General features: G+C 42.3%; 1 protein-coding gene across 2 annotated transcripts in view; it reads right to left on the reverse strand.

The window, feature by feature from the left end:
• Positions 1 to 23188, reverse strand: part of LOC126999950 (calcium-activated chloride channel regulator 2-like) — a 154937-nt gene that overhangs the window by 3598 nt on the left and 128151 nt on the right. For both annotated transcript variants that reach the window (XM_050863135.1, XM_050863137.1), the window contains 8 exons: positions 22393 to 22620; positions 21381 to 21686; positions 20903 to 21085; positions 20511 to 20631; positions 4930 to 5105; positions 3760 to 3920; positions 2101 to 2335; positions 75 to 204 (listed from right to left, as the gene is read on the reverse strand). In XM_050863135.1, coding sequence (XP_050719092.1) covers positions 75 to 204; positions 2101 to 2335; positions 3760 to 3920; positions 4930 to 5105; positions 20511 to 20631; positions 20903 to 21085; positions 21381 to 21686; positions 22393 to 22620 — 1540 coding nt within the window. The remainder of the gene's footprint in view (positions 1 to 74; positions 205 to 2100; positions 2336 to 3759; positions 3921 to 4929; positions 5106 to 20510; positions 20632 to 20902; positions 21086 to 21380; positions 21687 to 22392; positions 22621 to 23188) is intronic.

Below are 23188 nucleotides of genomic sequence, written 5' to 3' on the forward strand. Positions count from 1 at the left end.
ATTCACTTTCATTTTTACTTCCATTACTCCACGTGTTCCCCTCCCAGCGGCAACATCGTGACCTCAGCCCTCACCTGGTCCTCGCGCCCTGATGGTGACCTGGTCAGTGGAGGGTGGACGAGGCAGCCACAGGGCGGCGGGGTTGCTCGGTGGGCCTTTGTTTCCCAGCCTGTCCACTGCCCGCATGCACACCCACAGCACCTTCTGTAGGAGGAGACAAGACAGTGACGGAGTGGAGAGTCTAAGAAATGAATGAGGTTGTTTGAAAATTAACTGACTGGGATGTTTGGGAGGGTGTGTTAATCTAGTATACGGAGAGGCATGAATAAAATATAGACTGTAGTGAAAGGAAGTTAGGAAAAGGGCTGAGGGTAGTGATAATAAGAAGGAAAATGCCACTGACGGTATGGAGCATAAGGAAAGGGGAGATGGCTATTGATAAATTAGGTCAGGGGGTGTTTGAGATGTGTATGAACGTAGCGAAAGGAATGCAGTGGAAAAATTGTAAACCGTGATACGACAGTGAGATGCAAGGATACAGAATAAGGTGTGCAAAGGAAGAGATCTCCAAAGTAAGGAAGACAATGGTGTGGAGAGGAAAACACAGTAGGGAAACAAGTGGAGTGGGTGAGTTCTGAAAATAATTGGGTTGATGAGGGTTGTTTGGGATGATGGGAAAGCATTTACATTTGATTGATGTTATATTGTGTGTGGGCCTAAACAAAATGGTTGGGAAATCTTTCTTTTCACACGCCAAGGTGTTAACCCCTTCACTGGAAGTTCTGCTTACGGGCGCAATACTGGATACGGGTTGGCCGAGCGAGGGAAATTAGAATGTTGAATGTAACTCAACATCGATGTTTTTATACATACTTTTTATGTACATTTTTACATAAGCTATATACATTTCATAAATGAAAATTATATTGTATACCATTAAATGGTTTTAATTTTTCTATATTTTTATCGGTGGATGTATTTTTGGTGGATACAAATGTGATGAGAGTAGTAATATAAAATATTATTGCTGATACTATTCTCTATGTGTATCAATGGATGGTCTTCAAAACTGAATTTGTACTATACTATATAGTACATATGTCTCTCTCCCCACTGTATAATATAAGTAAACGATAATAACGTATACGAATCCATCTTCGCATGACTGCACCTTACCAGTATGAATTACACCATACTAAACGAACCACCTCCTCGTCTCAACCTATCACGATCGTCACTGCATGTCGGTAAATTATTAAAAGGAAGCATCATATATTTAACCTAACTTTCTTCTCTACGAGCAACCTTTAGTAACGATGGTTACTTACATCTCAGTGACTACATTAGCACTTCGTAGATTAAGTGTATGGAACATTAGATGGTGGATTTAAAGTGTGTTCGCTGCTGGTTTATTACACTTTGGCGTTAGGCGGTGTGTAATCTAGGTTTTGCAACTCGAGTAACTAAATAACATAAAATGGGCAAAAACGGCAACAGGAATGGGTAAACAAAGTTGGGAGGGGCTCATATCCTAAGGTGAAATGGTGATTGCTGTCTATGATAATAGGGATGCTGGTGACGGACAGCCGGCACACCATCACCGTACAAATGGATATGCTCACACGGCAGCCGACGGGAGCAACACTCGTGACCTGCCAACGTGTCGTGGAGCTAAACGAGAATTGGTTGTTGCTGCGGTTGTTTCAAGGCACGAAGGTACGGCTGCTGCTGCGGCTGATGATGATGATGATGATGATGTCGATGAATGGCGTCATATATATGACAATAAATGTCAATGACGATGACGATGAGAAGGAGGATGAGAGGAAAGATGAGGAAAAGAAGGAGGAGGAGGAGGAAGAGGAGGAGGAGGAGTAGAAGGAGGAGGATTAGGATAAGGAAGAGGAGAAGGATGATCACACGATGATTATAATCATGATGATTAAAGGAGGAAGAGAAGAAGGAGCTTCATAAAAAATATGATGACGTTAACCATTCAAATAACTCAATGACGTAACGGCAGGGGAGTAACTCTTCATAAAAATGAAAACAAACAAAATCATTTTGAACTTCAATGTCCCCGTCAGTCCTAACACTCACCTTCTCGTGCACGATGAGGGCCACGGCAACTTTCTCCTTGTGGGTGGCTGCTGCCGGGGTGGGCAGCCCGCGGATTTTCTCCCCAGTACACTTCGTGGCTGCCTGGGACTTGCTGGGCGCCACGAAACCCTCATAGGACCTGGCGCGGCCCCAGTCTCTGTCGTCACCCACGGCCGTCCACTCCAGCACCACGCGGCCGCTCGAGTGATTCACCCAGGTCACCAGGTCCATGATTCTGCGGGGCACGGATAAAGGAGGACGTCAGCATGGCTACAACGGCCTTCAGGTTTATGCTCGGTGCTTCAACCTCAAACACTAACCATACAGCAACAAGTGTCTGAGCAGTATTTCTGGAGTACTTATATATATATATATATATATATATATATATATATATATATATATATATATATATATATATATATATATATATATATATATATATATGGGTAGGCTGTGGCTGAGTGGTTAGCGTGCGGGCCCTGCATTCAACGTGTGCTGGATGACGCGTGTTCGAATCCGCCCGCTACTACCTGGGATTTTAAGCCACTGCCGAGTGGCCTAAGACTACCCACATGCTGTCCTGAAGACCATCCATCAACCCGAACTCTAGAAGAAACCGTCCAAGTGAATCAAGAATAAGTTCCGGGGGCAGTATGAGCCAAGCATAAATGGCGCCACTATATAAATTGCCTGTGCAATGATGGGCTTGGGCCGACCACCAGGCCGCTGAAGAAATCCTACCGGGGCTATAGGGGAACACGTAAAAAAAAAAAAAAAAAAATAATAATATATATATATATATATATATATAAATATATCTATATATATATATATATATATATATATATATATATATATATATATATATACACTCACGAGTAGTTATAATTAATTGTTTTATCTCTATCCAACAACAGCCTTAATTCTCTTATCACTTCCCTTTGTGGTATACCTTATATGATTTTTCCATAGAATTGAATTGTATGTTCATACGCATGACATGTGCTACGGATGTACTTGGCATTACTTATTCACTTCATTTCATCCTGCAACTGTATTAATTCTCTATGTAAATGAATACTTGCCGAGACACTTCCTCACAGAGCGCCACCCGCACCGTGCAGGAGGGGCTGCCGGCACGCGCCAGCGTGTGCATATATAACTTGCTTCCGAGACGGAACCGTCTAACTCTCTCCCTTGTGTACACACTGGCTCCGATAATTAGCTCACTCTGTATATCATTCACTTATCCGATGGCATAAACACGGCAAAGCAGAATACTCCTCATCTTTTTGTTGACTCGTATATCCAATTGTCTTATCATCCTTACTATCCTGGACTCTTCGATACGGTGATAAAAAAAGTATTATCTTCCAGCATGGTAAACATTCGCAACTTTAACTGAGTGGAAAATTTCCATCTGCTCATTTCTTGATGCTTATAGTTTTTGTGACACAAAAGTTAATTTTCTTCATATCGTGTTTTGGCTCCACCAATCCCTTGCACAGGCTCAGTTCTTTCCATAGAATAGTTCTCCTCTTAATAATATAGCTCACCATCCTGAACTAAGGTTATCATTCAGAAAAAAAGGATTCTTTACTTTGCCATTCACCATTTCCATCTGTAAAAATGACCCTCCACAATACAGGTACTTACTTGGCCGGCTTGATTAAGTCTCGGTTGAGCACATGTTCCTGGCGTATGTCCAGCGTCGGCCCCGTCACCTGACGGGTGAAAGGCGGCGACTCGCGGGTGTGGGCGTATGGCACGACGCTTCCACAGCACAACACTTCTTCGTCGTACGTCCCAAAGGCGAGCTACAGAGAAGAAAGGGGAGGGGAAGGATAGTGTACAATCTCACGAACTCACGATTTAGATGAAGTACTTATATTATGATATGATGTGAAAACACGCAGTAGCGGATATACGTTGGAAAGTCAAGTTCAGGGAGGCAATAGAAAAGAACTGGTTCACAAGCATGGTGGTAGGTGAGCGGAACAAACTGAGTAAGTATGTAGTTGGGGCAAACACAATTGAATGATTTAAACGGAGGTTAGAAGTATTTAAGGATGGGAAGGAAATTTGGTGAACATCACAACTTCAGGAGCTGCCATGTGTAGGGCGTATGTCCTCTTGGAGTCTCCTTACGGCCGCGTGTATCTTTGGCTCTAGAGCCAACTGAAGGGAATCAAGATAAACGAAATAGAACGTTTATGATTGTAGGAACTCGAGACGACCTGACAAGTATAAGTTTCTAATTAGTACTGAAGGGAAGCAATGGGAATGGGAAAAGAAAGTGTACAGTCTCCAGAACTCAAGATGGCAAGGCAGATAAAAAGTTGGGATCCCTTATTTTCCTAGCGACAACCTAATGGGAGGCGGAGTGGGTGGAACGAGGTTTAGACCAACTGATGGTGTGAAAACGGAAGGGAAGACGTCAGGATAGATAAATAGATATAAAATTTACGAGCAGTTCTCTTTAAATCCAACCAATAGAAAAAGAGAAAGAAAAGGGCAAGATGGTAATTGCACTGAATTTATGAAAGGCATAGACGAAGAAACAAGTAAATGCTCTATGACCATTAGGATTGCTTTATGAATATTACCCGAGGGGTCGAGGTGGTTCCTATTACTATTACTACATTCTCGGATATTCTGGGCCAAATGAAGTTCAGTCAGGGCGTGCTTCTGCGAAATGGACTTTGAAATTTTAAGTAGCTGAGAGTAATAGATGTGCATATTGCTTGGAGGAAAATGGCGCTTACGTTCGGCGCCCTCCCCCAGACACTCACACACCCACCCATCCACCCACCCACCCACACTTACCTCTTTGGTGTAGGCGTGTCGGTGGTGGCGCACGTCGTGGTCCCTGGTGTGGGTCTGGGCCAGGGCAAGCACGGCTCTCCCAGCATCAACAGACAGTTCGACAGCGTAGCGAGCGGGGCCGTCCAGCGGGGGAGCGTAGCGGGAGTACACACCGTCCCCACGAGTAATGTCAGGGTCTGCAGGGGTAACCAAATGACGATATGAGCAGGTCGTGGGTGTAGTGGTGTAAGAGTTTTGTGAAAGAGATGCAAAAGAAAAAAAAAGTTAGTGTTCACTAGGTCATCGTAGTGGTGTAAGAGTTTTGTGAAAGAGATCCAAAAGAAAAAAAAAGTTAGTGTTCTGTTATCTAGGTCATCGTCTAGCTGGAAAGACAGACTTAAAAGGAACAAGAGACTGGTTGCGAGTAGACTATACATTCGGAACGAGATGGGCAGCTGTGCAGGCTAAGCAAGGTAAACAGTTGGTCAATTTCAAGATGGATAAACGATGACTATTTAAACTGCCACGCAGATACAGCACCACTCCGCTAGACATAACTTCTAAAGTAAGGTAAGATAACCGCTCACACTGATGTTGAACGGTGAAAAGCGTCTAAATAAAAAAAGGGAACAATAATAATTTTGATGGACATTTTCTGAGAGTACAAAGAAGGGGGAGGCAAGACACATACACGCGGCTCCGAGACAGGTCTGGGGTGCTGAGTATAGGAAAACAATATGGGAAATCGATTAATTACTGCCTCTCGTTGGAAGACGCCGCAAGACAATGAGCATCGACGCCACATTTTTCAATACAAACGTGCGATGTTGTGAACGTGTGGCAGACCAAGGGGGAGCAGTAGCGGCAGCAAACACGTGCAAGTTGCCAACACACGGAAACAGTAGCAAGGAGTATACGAGAAAAAGTCAATGACGAAACTAAAAATAAAAAAAAATAAAAATATCTATGAATATTTCAGTAATATCTATCAAGGTGGAAAAGCTGACAGTATTAATTTAGTGTTCCTCATTAGGCGTTAGTGTAAATCCTCCACGCCTTAGATACATCCTGCATCTCTTCCTCAGTGAAAAAAGAAATGACACACGTTTTAAGTCCACCAATTAATGACACACTATACGCCGCTCTCACGCTACCGTCACTCACACTTCCGCAAAAGGTCACAAGGGGACATACATTTTACTTGCACCGCCACCTGGAAATTACCTGACATTTCTAAGGTGAAAGGGAAACACGAGACTGCCCAGCATATATTCATTACATACGTCACCGCATTCCAGATTGCACAAAGACATATTCAAGCTCCCGGCGATAGGAGAAACATGAAATGACATTTGAATTCGTATGATGTGATTTTTTAAACTTTTTTTGCTTTCATACGCAACTCTGAAAAAGCGGGAACATTGTTAAGCAGCTGAGTAATGTGAATATCCCTTGAACTTAGTTGAGCTGATCAAACAAGGGATATTAACTTTGCTTGTTTTCTGCTTTTTTTTTCTAGACTATCCAGTCTTCCTTCTCTAAAGCAGATACATCATGGCGTGTCGGACAGTTTGCGTCTGTGTGTGTGTGTGTGTGTGTGTGTGTGTGTGTGTGTGTGTGTGTGTGTGTGTGTGTGTGTGTGTGTGTGTGTGTGTGTGTGTGTGTGTGTGTTTACGTTTTCGCCTATGGCGCCGATAGGTCCCAGCACGTTGTGGCACAGACATATGTTTATAGTGGCACCATCTTGCATGACTCATGCAGCCCCCTTCCCCCCGGAGCTCATCAATGACCCTCTCTTTTAGAGAGAGAATCTAAAGTCCATGTTGATAGATGACCTTCTGGACAGCATGTGGGTAGTCTTAGACCACTCGGCGGTGATTGAAAAATCCCAGTTTGCGGCACCGGGCGGGGCGCGAACCCGTATGGTCCCGGACGCGGCTAACCACTCAGCCACCGCCTCCGTGTGTGTGTGTGTGTGTGTGTGTGTGTGTGTGTGTGTGTGTGTGTTAAAAAAATATATATATATATATATATATATATATATATATATATATATATATATAAATATATATATATATATATATATATATATATATATATATATATATATATATATATATATATATATATATATATATATATATATATATATATATAGATATATATATATATATATATATATATATATATATATATATATATTTTTTTTACGTCTCCGCCTATTGCGCCGGTAGGCTTGTGAGAAGCCTGGATGGTACTCGGCCCCAGCCCGTTATATATAAGTGTTTATATATATATATATATATATATATATATATATATATATATATATATATATATATATATATATATATATATATATATATATATATATATATATATATATATATATATAGCCACACACACAATATATAAGTGTTACTCGGTTCTTCTCCCGAAAACAGTGAAAGATGAAACACGTAGCCATTACCTGAAGCACGGCCAGCGAGCCACTCTGCTTCTACTCTTTAATCCCGCGGACTGCCAGTCTTTAAAGATCTCAATTCTATAGAAAGAAAGAACTCGTCGCACACAGCCAAGACCGGAGAGAAGGAGGAGAAATTACCTCAGCCTTCTGAATTGAGTAAAAGAAGAAGAAACTTCTTGGTGTAAATGGGAAAAAGGAAGGCAGGACATTTCGTGCGTCCCTTTTAATCCCACCACCCCCAGGAGCCTCATACGCCCGTCGGCAGCGCTTCACGCCTAGTCGCCGACTAAAACGCTGCAGGGACGCTCCGAACACACCTAGCAGCCATTACAGGGGGACTCTCGCTCGCTGTCTAGATGACTTTAGGATGATCTGTTCTCCTGCTGTACCATGGTGCTGGTAAAACATCATAGGCAAACTTTAAATGTAGACTTTCCGATAGACTATGTAAGCCATTGATTCTACTTACTACCTTAGGATAATACTGAATGAAATATGCAACGTGATGTAAGCACAGTATTAATTTCTTACAGTATACAGTAACATATTGCCTTCTATATTGATTTTCACCATATGACATTTTCTAAAAATTAGGAACAAAAGAGAGAGAGAGAGAGAGAGAGAGAGAGAGAGAGAGAGAGAGAGAGAGAGAGAGAGAGAGAGAGAGAGAGAGAGAGAGAGAGAGAGAGAGAGAGAGAGAGAGAGAGAGAGAGACAACGTCCTAACCTTTATGACTCTGCCTGGGAGAGATCACATGGCTGAGCGTCACCTTCATAAAAATAGAAGTTCGCTTGATCAGCAAGGTATCTATTCGCCTCGATATCCAAATCCAATACACTATGGTAAGGGTGGCACTTAAATGCATACTTAAAAGGTTAGGTTTTTCTGGATGCGGTCTCATTGCGCGTGTCTCGTGTTCCTTTTTCTCTATTCCCATATCTTTCTCATGGCAATAATACTGAATGGCAGAGCAGCACGAAACATTGGTTTCTCTCTGTAATGGAAACCCAGGGTCAAGGGCATTAGCCTTTACACTGGTGTCCTTTATTCTACAACGGTGACTGTTTCGTCAACCTACACTCGTGGCTGACAAAGGATATGTGGAGATTTTTGTTCTTAAATATCAGTGCGTGGTTTTTTCTTCTCGACTGTTAGATGCTTTGGGGATACTGACTATATATCGGATTTTATCTATGAATTGGAATAGTTTTGGGGTTGTCTGGAAGCATTGAAGGAAATCACAAATAGATATACCATTTTTCATCTATTCTTTTTTTAAGAGTATCAGTATTTGATGGTGTGTGTTTCCCTCTAAGCCAAGAGTTATGTAAAGACAGACCAGAAATATAAAAGCGCGCGAGTGGGCCATCAGACGCGAGCAGGTGTTCCAATACCACTTCCAGCCCTCCCACCACGATCCAATTTTCTTGGACCTCGCGGCCAAACGGGTTCATACTCCGAGGAGGACCTGATATTGGCGTAAATACAACAGGGATTCCATTGGCTTAGCCCCCAGGGTAAGGCCCCTGAAGTCACCTGCCTAGACCAGCGTGTGGGTTATGAACGATCACGCCCTGCGTCACCGACGGAGCGGAAGCGAGTTATCCACCAACAGCGAGGACTCCAGCACCCGCCATTAGCCTGTAGCCGTGTGCTCTGGATGGGGGAAGAGGAAAGTTCCAGATACCTTGGTCTAAAGATCTTCAGTGTCGTATCACACCCATTTCAACACTATAATAGTTCGTAAGATTAATTATGATTCAATTTGACATCCCCTTCGTAAACCATAAATGGAAATTTGAACATCAACTTTTATATTGAAGGTTTAAGGTCTGACTAAGCCCAACGACACGGTCTCTTCGACAGTGCTAAAGTCTGGAGTCACCCTCGTGAAGTTCTGTAAGACATGATGCACTTCGCCGTCAGGGTGAAGCATATCCCAATGCCTCGGCGTTTATGTTATATTCGGATTAGTTTTACCGGGCATAAAAATGTTATAATATGGCGATACACATGAAAATTTGAGTAATTTTTAAAATTTGACGTCAGATCTAATACAAAATAGCAAGAATTTTGATGTATATTTACAATACCGCGACATTGCTGTCTCTGATATATATCAACAAGGTCAGTCGACTTGTTATGTCACTTTTACTTTGATTTTTCCTTATTCCGCCTCAATATTCAACAAAATATAAAAAAGAACACACACACACACACACACACACACACACGTATTCATTTATATATATATATATATATATATATATATATATATATATATATATATATATATATATATATATATATATATATATATATATATATATATATATATATATATTTGGGCGGCCTAAGTCATTGAAGTATGGTCACAGTAAAGGTGGAGTACGCACCGCCAGTGGATAAGTAGAGAAGCCTGAGGTAATCCGGACAACAAGAGAGAGGATTAATTAATTAATAATGAAGTGTTGGGGAGGGAGCGGCAGGGGGGATGCATTATAGAGACGTAAAATTCTTTCCCGGCTTCTCATTAATTACGTGGCAGACTCTCCCTTCCCGGGGCCCGCCGCTGCTTCTTTGTTATTCTCTTTATTTCTTTCACGTCTTTCCTAGAATTGTTTTTTATACATTGTACATTTTAACTTTCGCATTTTAGCTCTCCCACGTGCCGCTTTATTTCTTTCTCATTCCACATATTCACATAATTATCCCTTTGGAGGCCTTTTGTTGCCTTTCTTGCATTTTTTATTACATTATTTTTTTTGTTCTTCGAGCTACTACATCTGTGGCTCTCCCCTTCCCTCTCTCATGCCACCCTCTCTGTCTTGCCTACCCTCTCCCTCCACTTACCTGCTTCCTCCCTCCATTTTCCTTCCTGAAGGTCTCGTTGTACTAACAAACCAGCCAGCCAGTCTCTTTCAGCCTCATCCTCCATCACGTCTCCCTGATCCTTCTCCCACGACTTCTCTTATTTCTTCGTTCTCTTTTTACTTTCTCCATCCTTCCTACATCCTTCTCGTTATCCTTTCCCAAGGTCCTCTTTAGCCGCAAAACTCGTAGCCTCCTTCGCCCTCGACCTCCATCACGGTCTCCTTCGCTCTCCTTCACTCTCTCCTTCAGCCCGCCTCCCTCGCTCTGACTGTCTCTTTGTGAAGCAATGCAGCGGTCATTATCCAGTATTAAGGCGACTTGGGACCCGAGGCAGAGGGATCAGGAGCCAGTGGCCGCGAGGGAGCCACCAGACACTTGGGGATGGGAGGGGGATGAGCACCCTGGAGAGGAAGGAATGGAGGAAATGGGGAAGCAGTAGGAGTAAAATAGAAAGGAAGTAGCAAAGACGTGGAAGCAAAACGAAGGCAAGGGTGGAGAAGATAGAAAAAAAGAAGTGCAGAAGTGAAGGGGTGACAGAGGTGCACAACAGAGATAGAAAAGTGGAAAGAATGGGAAAAGGAATCACATCAGCGTAAAGCAGAAGACATGCGTAGCAGAGGGATGAAGGTGGAGAAACAAGAAGAGGAAAGTGCAAAAGTGAAAGGCGATATCGAGGCAAAATCAGGATATAAATGTAAAAGAAAGACGGAGAACTCATTTGAAAAATAATTAAAATATAATAAGGTGTTGGAGAGAGAGAGAGAGAGAGAGAGAGAGAGAGAGAGAGAGAGAGAGAGAGAGAGAGAGAGAGAGAGAGAGAGAGAGAGAGAGAGAGAGAGAGAGAGAGAGAGAGAGAGAGAGAGAGAGAGAGAGAGAGAGAGAGAGAGAGAGAGAGAGAGAGTGTTCCATTTAAAGAAAGAACTAATGTTGACAGGAAACTATTCTCAAGGGTTGAAGTTAAAGAGACAATATTTTTGAATTCTGTAAAATGTAAAAAGTAATGCCTATGACGAGCAGGTGTCTGAAAATAGGAAAAAAATAACATATTAAAGATGGAAGAAAACTGAGGAAAATGTTTATCCGTCTGCTAGAAAAATAACCTTGTAACACATACTTAATGAAAGAGAAGTTTTTCGATGGAAGTAGAAGAGCAAATAATAGGAGTCTAGTGAAGGGGGCTTTTACATTTTTTTAGGTGTTAAAAATGTGTTTTAGGGTTGCTGTTTCCACAACTCGTGATTAATTTTGTAGTTTTTGCTCGTGGTTTATATATATATATATATATATATATATATATATATATATATATATATATATATATATATATATATATATATATATATATATATATATATATATATATATATATATATATTATTTTTTACAGGAGAGGAAGCAGCTCAAGGGCAAAACAAAGGAAATAATAATGAAAAAAGCCCGCTATTCGATGCTCCCACAAAAAGCGCTCAAAAGAGTGGCCAAAAGGGAGGTCAACCTCGGAAAGAGAAGTGTCCTGATACCCTCCTCTTGAAAGAGTTCAAGTCGTAGGCAGGACGAAATACAGATGAAGGAAGATTGTTCAAGAGTTTACCTGCGTAAGGGATGAAAGAGTGAAGATGCTGGTCAACTCGTGCGTAAGATATTTGGACAGTAAAGGGATGAGTTTGAGTAGAAAGTCGTGTGCGGCGAGGGGGGGAGGCATGCAGTTAGCAAGATCAGAAGAGCAGTCAGCGTGAAAATATCAATAAAAGATAGAAGGAGAGGCAATATGGCGGTAGAATTTAAAAGGTAGAGGACTATCAGTAAGAGGAGGAGAGCTGATGAGACGAAGAGCCTTAGACTCCACTCTGTCCAAGAGAGCTGAGTGAGTGGAGCCCCCCCACACGTGAGATGCATACTCCATACGAGGGGGGACAAGGCCCCTGTATATGGATAGCAACTGTGCGGGGGAGAAGAACTGGCGGAAACGATACAAAACGCCCAACCTTGAGGAAGCTGATTTAGTGAGAGATGTGTAGTTTCCAGTTAAGATTTTGAGTTAAGGATAGATAGACCGAGGATGTTTAATGTTGAAGAAGGTGACAGTTGAGTGTTGTTGAAGGGTAGGGAATAGGTGTTTGCATCATTGAAAATATTAGCATGAAACCGAGCACGCTGTGTTAGGCAATAGGTGCACAGTCTGGATATCCGCGAGCAGATCTTTTGTTACCATTACAATTCTTGGGCATATGCTAACACAAAGGGTTTCACAGATTATGTAAAGATGATGGTAGTCCGCACGTGTTTGATGTACATTTGATATATAATTATGTGAACAAATGAACATTTATACTTAATAACGAGAAAAAAAATCAGGAAGATTCTTTCAGTGATTTCTTGCATTTTTTTTTTGAGTATCTAAAATGTATATGTAGGTATTATTATTATTTGTTATTTAATTTTATCAGCCAGTGTAGTATAACGACGAGCAGCTTAAGTGAGGTTGTTGACCGACACGAATAGCGGCACTCACATTTGTACTGAAGCAGCAAAGCCTGTGACGAGGGTAATGGTCTCGGTATGGGGAAGCAGCACGGCGATTTTTTTTAACTGATTCCTGATGCTCCGGCAATGCGGGAGCATCATTTTGACGACATCCTGATGCGTACAATTACAGTTCATTCTTCACAGTCCATGGAATTTCGACACACACACACACACACACACACACACACACACACACACACACACACACACACGCACGCACGCGCACACACACACACACACACACACACACACACACACACACACACACACTCTCTCTCTCTGACAATCAGACAGACACACAGACATACAAAGTGACAGACAGACAAAGGAATAGAGAGACGTACATAGATAATGTGATTTTATAGATTATCATGGGGGGTATTGTCCAATGTACTCAATTAATTCACTGATCAAGTGCATTAGACTCGTAGTAATGCAAAAATTTATCTAATTACAAGATAATCTCTTAATATATCACGCAGGCTCATCATCAGCGCCCCTTTCGAAGTGGGTTGCTAATTCTGACTGAATTTCCATTTAATAGTATCGTTGCGTGTGTGTGTGTGTGTGTGAGAGAGAGAGAGAGAGAGAGAGAGAGAGAGAGAGAGAGAGAGAGAGAGAGAGAGAGAGAGAGAGAGAGAGAGAGAGAGAGAGAGAGAGAGAGAGAGAGAGAGAGAGAGTGGGGGAGGGGGGCCGTGTGCGTCTGTGCGTGAGTGCCTGTAAGTGTTGGAGAACTCTTAATTGTTTGTCATCATCCCCAATTCCATACGTCCATTGCGTGTACTATTTACCTAATAGCAATTTCAGAATCTGGTGTATAGTAAAACAATGTCTAAAATACGGCCAAAGAAGCGTTACAGTGCTATGATCAGCGAAGTTTTCAGAGAATGAGGAACCCATGTTGATTGTCCATTTTCCCAAAGCTGATAACATCCTAAGCCATTGACAGCCTTCCGTTTGCAACGCTCACGGATTTATTTCAGTATATTAGACTCTTCTTCCCTTCAGCGGTGCGTCCTCCCTTTCCGACAGGATACTGAGAACTCATAAGATAACGCACTCCTCCTCATAAGTAGGCCCCAAAGAATTACTAATAAAATAACTTTATTGAGGTATGAATCTCTTATAATTGTGGGAAGGTGTTAACATTGTTCGTAGCATGAATTAATTAAAACAGTTTCCGCTGTGCCCAAGAGCTCCGTGTTTTCCAATATTGATTTCGCTCCTGAATTTTAAAGCTAACAGTACTTTTATTGACGCCATATTGGCCTTTAGTATCGTAGGCGACACATATTATCCGTGGGAGTGATATTGACATGGCCTTTGGATGTAGTTTTATTGTCATAGTACAAGAATACAGATGTCCTTCTCAATTGCTGGAACTCCGGAGATGGGGGAATGAGCCCTCTACATACTGACACCCATCAAAAGGAGTAAAGTTTAGAAATTGTAGACTGACACTTCCATTAATGCCTTTTGTTCCCAAGTCGCCACATTGAATCAGTGATGTTTCCGCGTAGGCCGAGAAAGGCTTGATACTTTAAATACGTAGATACGTCAATTCTCTCTCTCTCTCTCTCTCTCTCTCTCTCTCTCTCTCTCTCTCTCTCTCTCTCTCTCTCTCTCTCTCTCTTTGTTTTTGAGAGAGAGAGAGAGAGAGAGAGAGAGAGAGAGAATGTTTTATAACGATTTAATATTTACACCAGAGAAGGCGGTCAAGGAAATATAAAACTAACGGAATAACGTCGGCAATAACACTTTTCCAAACAAGAGAAGAGTGGAAGAAGATCCAAATAGAGAAAAAAATTATACCCCGGTAAAGTTGGGTTCATACGCTATAGCTGCGCGTGGCTGCGGTGCTCATCTCCATACGTTGGCCCGTTGAACCTGTGGTGAGTAAGAACCCATTATCCCGGGACACTGCCAATGTGAAGTCCGGGATTGCCAGTTTACCTTCTTCAGGTTTCCCTAGGTACCCATTTATCGACCAACTCGTTGCAGCCACTTTTAGATGATTTGAAGGGTAATTCGTGGTAAATAATAATTGGTTCTTGGTCTTTCGTATGAGTTCGAGTTCGAGTACGATCGACCTCGCCCCGCGCATCTTCGTGTTCTGAAAATGATCGTATATTTTCGAAGTTCGGGAATTAGGGACGCTTCGTGCTCGTTCCCATCCACTTCGAACACTTATCGATAGACTTCGTATAACCTCCAGCGAGATGCATGCTGACTTCGAGCAGGAGGCGTTGGCGCTGCGTCCTGGGGGACCCGGGTTGGAGTCCCGCCTGCCGCAAGAAGCTGACTAGTTTCAGTGATTGCCGAGTGGCTTAAGACTACCCAGAGGCTGTTCTGAAGACTATCTATCAACCCAGGTTTAAGATAAACTTTCTAAAGTGAATCAGAAATGAGTTCTGGGGGCTACATGAGCCGAGTGGCTTAAAACTACCCACATGCTGTCCAGAAGACCACCTATCAACCCGGACTCTAGATTCTAGGATCAAAGATGAGCTCTGGGAGGGCAGCATGAGCCAATGCAAGATGGCGCCACTATAAACACTCGCCTGCGCCAGAACGGGCTGGGCCGACCATCAGGACCCACCGGAAAGAAGCCTTGGACTGACCATCAGGATCCACGGGAAGAAGCCCACCGGCGCAATAGGCCGCAATGTAAAAAAAAAAAAAAAAAAAAAAAAGTAAGATTGTGCCACTAATAAAATACTTTCTTGCGCCAAACCGGGCTAGGGATGACCACCAGGCTCACCAAGAAAGTCTACCGGTGCCATAAAGTGGACGAAAGAAACAAACAAAACAATTCAGAGCCATTTTGTTATAAATCAGCTCTTTTTCAAGTTTCGTACAGCTTTGCCAGTAGTCGCCGATTGTTTGAAAGCCCAAATCGCTAAAGCAGGTAGCCTTGTCAAAGGCAACAAGCTCTCTATTGCCTGATCTTCCTCCTGCTCGATCTTCTCCTTCCCCATCATCTGCCTCCTACTACTTTTATTCCTTTACCCCTACTACTGGTCGCTCCTGTTGAGCATCGGCATAATCTATCTATCTATCTATCTATCTATCTATATCTATATCTATATATATCTATCTATATCTATCTATCTATCTATCTCGCAATATATATATATATATATATATATATATATATATATATATATATATATATATATATATATATATATATATATATATATATATATATATATATATATATATATATATATATATATATATATATATGGATATATATATATATATGTGTGTGTGTGTGTGTGTGTGTGTGTGTGTGTGTGTGTGTGTGTGTGTGTGTGTGTGTGTGTGTGTGTGTGTGTGTGTGTGTGTGTGTGTGTGTATGGGGACAGCTCTTCTTCTGAAAATAAAAAGGCAAAAAAGGTCACACAGTAAAAACTTGGAACATCAAAGAATCACACGCTAATTTCATTAACGTGTTCTTTTGTCCAGTTGCAAATCAAATGAAAAATGAGAATAAAGGAAACTACACGCCTAGCCACCCCATTTGCAGGCCGGCCGGGGCTGTTGGTCTGTCGGTGCACGGTGGTGGTGGTGGGCGTCAAACGAAGGGAGGAGGAGGAAAGGAATAATGGGGTGAGAGAGACGCGCCAAGAGGCGGGCAGTGCACGTGTGTAGTGATGCAAATGTTCGCTGGATTAGACAGATTATATGGAGACTGAGGTGTGTGTGTGTGTGTGTGTGTGTGTATGTGTGTGTGTGTGTGTGTGTGTGTGTGTGTGTAAGCCTCTCGTTATAGAGTACGAGAGAAAAATATAACGATCCGTTGGTGGATAAGGACACTCAACCCGGTGATCGGAACCAATTTGTATGTATCCGTGACAAGCTCTTTTGATGCCAGACTCCCGATACAAGATGTGCGCTGAGCCCTCCACGCCGTAGCACCAGGGAAGCGTCGTCACGGGACTTTGCCGCTAGATGTGCCAGTGCCCTTCCTTATTACGTGCCTAAACATTTATCCAGTTTTATCAATATGTGAAGAATGAAAATAATGTAAAGAAGTGATTTATTGTATGTGCTGCCTGTAGCGCTTGCAGACTTTTGTCTACAATTTTATTTTATTTATAGTGGCTGCCGTGATACAAGAATCTTGCTTGGCGCATGCTGTCCCCCGGTGCTCCACTTGAACGAAGTCGCTGAAGTTAGGGCTGATTGAAGATCCGGACAGAATGTGAGTAATCTGCCGCCACTCGGTAATGGTTGAGAACTGTCAGCGTGCATCGGACTCGAGCTTAGGTCCTCGGGTTCACCAGACCCTCACGCTGACCACAATCAGTTCGGGATTGTGTTAATAACTTGTGTAACAAACGAGCGCATAATAATGCAGATTACTTTTTTTCCTAGTAAGACTAGTGGCAATCTGCAACATACGATAATATAACTAAACGGGAAACTCGACAATTATGCTCAAATCGAAATATAGACAAACACGAGGAAGCTCTAGAGGCAACAAGTATGTTTACCGTAAAAAAAAGTATAAATCAAGGTTGCAATGTCTTTAGGAAAAAAATACTAATATACTGAGTGGCTTTCAAACACTGCGATGAGTTCTTAATCAGTGGGTTCTCTCCGACATAACATACGGATCAGAAACATGAACAGCGACAAAATTCCCGGCAAAATATTATGATAGGTTCCCAGAAAGCGAGAGAGCGAAGTTGGGAACCACGATAATGGATGAGAAAAACTGCAAATGATGAAGAAAATACACAAAAGCAGATGACATAATAAAGGCGATGCATATATAAAAAAAAATGGCAATGGTGAGAACACATGCGTAAGGGGAAAAAAAAAATACATAACTTATATAGCAGATCGAAAGGAGGGACCGCTCAGATAATGATGATGAAATATGATTACGAAACATTTACGTCATTATTTGTGAATAGAAGCACATGGCATAAGCGGGTGGAACCACTCCGGAGAGGCCTATGTCATATCGCGGAATGATACAGACCGATAACGGTGTGTGTGTGTGTGTGTGTGTGTGTGTGTTCTCCACACTTCTTGCTCCCTCTTCCTAACACTTGGCCACTGTGACGAAGACTGACACGTTCTCTCCTGCTGTAGGGCCGCACGGCGTCTCTAAGACAGGGATCAACGGACATGTCGATTAGTCCTCCTCCATCTGTCTCCTTGGGGACACTCTCTACTGTTGCTCCGCCTCTCCCGTCAAGCTCCGAGCGGGGTCCTTTCATTCCCTTCCCTTTCTCAGTCTCCCCCTCGCCACTTCTAAATCATACGTATCTTTTCTTCTCTTGACGTTTTCTGACAAAGGTCTTCGAATTTTCATTCCCTCAGGTAATGAAAAAAGAAAGTGCCAGGTGGAATTATAGTTCTCCTTTTCCTCTGTATGTGATACACTGTTTAGTTATTCATCTTCCAACACAGAAAAAAAAAATCCTAGACATCATACATACGAAACTATCGAGAAAAGGGGGCTTTATTTTGCAAAGCATGTGATAAAAACGAAAACCTGAGAGTAGGAGAATGGAGAATGGAGAGGTGAAAACAACATACATATGCAGGTGGAAGTGTGGCGCTGGGGACGAGTAAGAGCAGAGTGGAGAGGGCGTCGCCATCTGATCTCGAGCCTAGTAGTGGGGCGAGTGAAAAGAGGAAGTGCACCAAAAGGAAAGTGTGGCGGGTGAAAAGATGAGATGGAAGAAATGGATGTTATGTAAACGGAAATGAGTTAAGATAATTATTATATCGTTCATCTTGATGATTAAATTATATGAGACATGGAAACATGGAAACATGGAGGAGCAAGTAACAGAAGGCCTGTGGGCTTCTTACAAGTCTGTTTCCTTAAGGGTGCGGCCACACTGTACGCGGTTTGCTGGGAGGGTAGAGGTTAGCGGGATGCCTAGCGGGTCAGAGGCAAGAACAGACACATGTTATCTAATATGAGTGGCCATACAGGACGCGGGTAGCGGATAAGCTTGGAGGGAGCCCGGTACCCGCGTCCTGTATGGCCACTCGTATTAGATAACATGTGTTTGTTCTTGCCTCTGACCCGCTAGGCATCCCGCTACCCTCTACCCTCCCAGCAAACCGCATGCAGTGTGGCCGCACCCTTAGCGATTTAATCAACTCGTTCGCATTTTCAGTGACATGAGGAAGATAATAAATCTATTGTTGTATATATGTTCAATTCACCAATCACGCTACAATGAAGATCAATATGATTCTAAAAGTTGATCGTTTTTGCATAAAGTACTTCTGCAGGAAGGTTGTCTCAGTGGCGGATGACTATTCGGATGTGTGTACTGCATCGCCTCGCCTGAATTGTTTGACCGTTGCCTATGGTTTTGGGGTTAGTCTGAAGTGCAAAAAACTTGGTGATTTATATTTAGGTACTTCAAGACCTGTATCAAATCCAAATTTAATATATATCCATTATTACTATTTTTATTATTATTAATTTATTATTATTATTATTATTATTATTATTATTATTATTATTATTATTATTATTATTAGTAGTAGTAGTAGTAGTAGTAGTAGTAGTAGTATTTTTATTATTATTATTATTATTATTATTATTATTATTATTATTATTATTATTATTATTATTATTATTATTGTTATTATTATTATTATTATTATTATTATTATTATTATTATTATTATTATTATTATTATTATTATTATTATTATTATTATTATTATTATTATTATTATTATTATTATTATTACTATTATTATTTTTATTATTATTATCATTATCATCATTATTGTTATTATTATTATTATTACTAATTTCATTATTATTATCATTATCATTATCATTATCATTATTTTTATTTTTATTATCATTATTATTTGTACTATTAGTATCATTATTTGAAGTAGTAGTAGTAGAAGTAGTAGTAGTAATAGTAGTAGTAGTAGTAGTAGTAGTAGTAGTAGCATGTCCCTGCAGGTACAAGATACGGCCAGAGCGCTATACAATGTACCCTTCGGAAGCACAATGGGAGAGCCCTCGACGCGTAAAGGGCAAGTCAGGCCTTGGATATTTTTTCGAGTTTTTCGAATAGAGAAGAGGAACAACTAGAAGTAAGCGAAGCTATACGTCAGTATTCTAATCATAAATAATACTGAAGTCCTCTCATAAGCTGAAAAATATTACTCGCCGGTATTCCATCCAGGACAACAAAGCCACAACAATGTTTTTTTCCGCAAGACTAGTGAATAGCATGGCACACGAGTAAGTTATTTTCTTTTGGTGGAAATGTTAACGACTTTTTATTTTTCTATTGTTAAGTGACGTATTGTACACAATGACTAGAAGCTTTTAGCGAATAGCACAAATCCTGTTCAAGAAAAGGTTTTCCTTTATCGCTATGGAGTCTGGATTTCAGTGTCGTGACCGAAAAAAAATGTCATGTTTATAGAAGCCATAACATCAAGGAAAGATTACGGGCACACAAAAAAAAGATTATTAAAAAAATGTCAGTCATATTAGTCGCTGAAGATATGGAGCAGAGGAAAGAGAAGTCCGTGGAAAACTTGAAAAAAAAACATTTAGTCAGAGAGTTGTTGAAGGCTAAAGCGGAGATATAAGGTTTACTAGCAGTGAATAGAGAGAAAGAATATCAATTTAGAAAAATGGCGTTGACGAGAAAGTAAAGGGTACAGTCTAATTATGGCTGTGGTAGTGGGGGGACGCTCAGGACGAGGAGGTACTCACCGCCGGTGCCCAGGTCCAGCAGTGGCACGTGGATCTCCGGGTAGGTGCCGCCCGTCGCGTTGGTGCCGAGGCGCTGCAGCTTCGCCATCACAGCAGCGTCCATCACCGCCGCGCCGGCAAGCTGAAGGCCAGGGAGACATTTTTCTCAATCTTTAGCCGAACACATGAAGCTCGCAAACTCTCTCTCTCTCTCTCTCTCTCTCTCTCTCTCTCTCTCTCTCTCTCTCTCTCTCTCTCCTTACAGCAGGATTGACGTATCAGCCTTGGTTGAGTGATATGTAGGGCTTGCTAAGCTTAGCTGAGCCCCATAAGCCAGGCTCCAAGGACGCAGAGTTAATGGGAGTGTCATTTTGATAAATATAAAATGGAACGACTATCATAGGATTCCTTACCTTAACTTCTCCATAAATGATGATGGGTCGGTGGTCGTCGAGGTCGATAATGGTCTGGGAGTCCTGATTGGTCCACACTCTCACCAGCACGTCGCTGCTGGCACTGGGCAGTGACGTCACCTGGATGTGCAGCGCCTGGTGGGAGTCGGCGCGGTTCTCCACCTTGTAGCGCCACACGCCCCGCTGTAATGACACCAGCGACACGTCTTAGAACTTTGCATCATGTTAACACTGCTGTTTTCTTTTACATATAATTCTACACTGTACGAAGATATCACAGTTATATAAAACACCAGTCTTCTTGCTGAATCATGTTTTCCAAAGTTGTTTGGAAAATGTGGAAATAATTATAAGATTTGTCGGAGGGTTGCATAAATGATTGATTACATTTCATAATGCAAATCATAACGTTCAACATTAAACCAAAGATTCTGCAATCATGGACATCCGGGTTGGTGGGAAGGGGGGGCGGGGTTACCTCAGCGTTGTGAAGGTTGACGAATATCATGTTGACATCACCGTCCTCCTCCTGCATGTTGACCGAGGCGAAGGTGGCACCGGAGGGCGAGGTGAGGTGGATAGTGTTGCCCACGTGGTTCAGGTCATAGTAATAAACAGCAAAGCGGGCATTGGCGGCAAGAGAGTCGTCGAGGGAGAAGGTTCCGGTGCTGAGCGAGGCGATGCCGCCCTGGTATGTGGCGCTATGGATAAGCACGGGCGTGACGGCTCCTCCGGCAGCCACGGCGGCGGTGAGAGCCTCCATCAGGGACACCAGCATGCTCACCTGGTGCAAGTCGCAACAGATCAAAACAATGTTAGCGCCACGAATAGAATCGATACACTATATCAAGTATTCCTGTACTGAGAAAGTTGGGAATCTGAGACATCAGTAAAAGTGTGGTAAAACTGCTTCCGATGTGAACAGTCCATTGTAAAGCCAGACAGTCACTTTTGATCTGGCCATTATATATAAAGTAAGACCTAACATTTTACAACTAGGATGAACAAGTGCTTCCTTCTGACAATATTCATTTGCTGAACAAATATCAAGCTTATCTTCTCACATAAATTTCTCTGTCTCTCGACCTCTCTCTCTCTCTCTCTCTCTCTCTCTCTCTCTCTCTCTCTCTCTCTCTCTCTCTCTCTCTCTCTCTCTCTCTCTCTCTCTCTCTCTCTCTCTCTCTCTCTCTCTCTCTCTCTCTCTCTCTCTCTCTCTCTCTCTCTCTCTCTCTCTCAAAACTGTCTAATGTTTTATAAATTATTGAGCTTGCGCCTCGCGCCCTAATGTATTACAGACTCTCAACCACCTGCAGCTTTAGTGGACATTTATTCGAAATTTAGGAGGATTCTTTTCATTGTGGATTATACACTTTTAAATTCCTACCTTTATTTCGTACCACGTACCATCGGAGTTGAGTGATATAGTATTTTGGAGTCTAAGTTAAGGGAGAAAAAGTTTCGCTTTTCTTAAAGTTGTTCAGCACACTCACCTTGGAGTCAATTCCGACGCCCTCGTCCATCACGGTGAAGACGCGGCCCCCTGACTCCCTGGCGACAGGGACGAGGGCGTGCGGTGGGGCGGGTAGGCCGGGCCGCTCCGCCAGGGGGTAAAGGACTAGCTGCAGCCTCAGGCCGTACTTGTTCACAAGGTGCCGCACCGGCTCCACCTGACTCTCCCGCCCGTCCCCGCCGCTTGTTACAAGCACGATGTTGGCAGCCTGTGGGGGTCATCAACAGCATATGTAAAGAATCTTAAGAAAAATGTCACGTTCACATTTCTTTTCTGGTTTCATGATAGTTTATTTCCTGGATAGAGGGATTTTGTGAAGGGTATTATGGTAGACTGATTAATAGCATTTATGAAGGAAACACGTTGAGAAAAAAAAAATGCTATTTAACGATTCATTCTGATATTTCTGGAATAGTTGATTTAATCGGTTAAACCGAAGTAATTTCTGTTTTCATTTTCTTGCTCTACCCCGTGGTGCACTATTACATGTCCTTCTTAGGCGGCTATACGTCTGGTTGGCCAAAGGACTTGGGGTGGAGGCTCTGGCAGCCGGGAATAATAAGAGACGTAGCAATGCCACAAATTGGGTGTTCATCCTCCGACTAGTGACCATTAGGCGGACAGGCCTGGCAGTGCCTCTTGGGAACCACCACGCGCTGCCTCGACGTGCGGGGCTGCTCCGCCAACTCCCGCTCCTCTGACGCTCACCTACACAAACACACACACACACACACACACACACACACACACACACACACACACACACACACACACAC

The sequence above is a fragment of the Eriocheir sinensis genome, chromosome 17, assembly GCF_024679095.1.
Source record: "Eriocheir sinensis breed Jianghai 21 chromosome 17, ASM2467909v1, whole genome shotgun sequence".
Lineage (NCBI taxonomy): Eukaryota > Metazoa > Arthropoda > Malacostraca > Decapoda > Varunidae > Eriocheir > Eriocheir sinensis.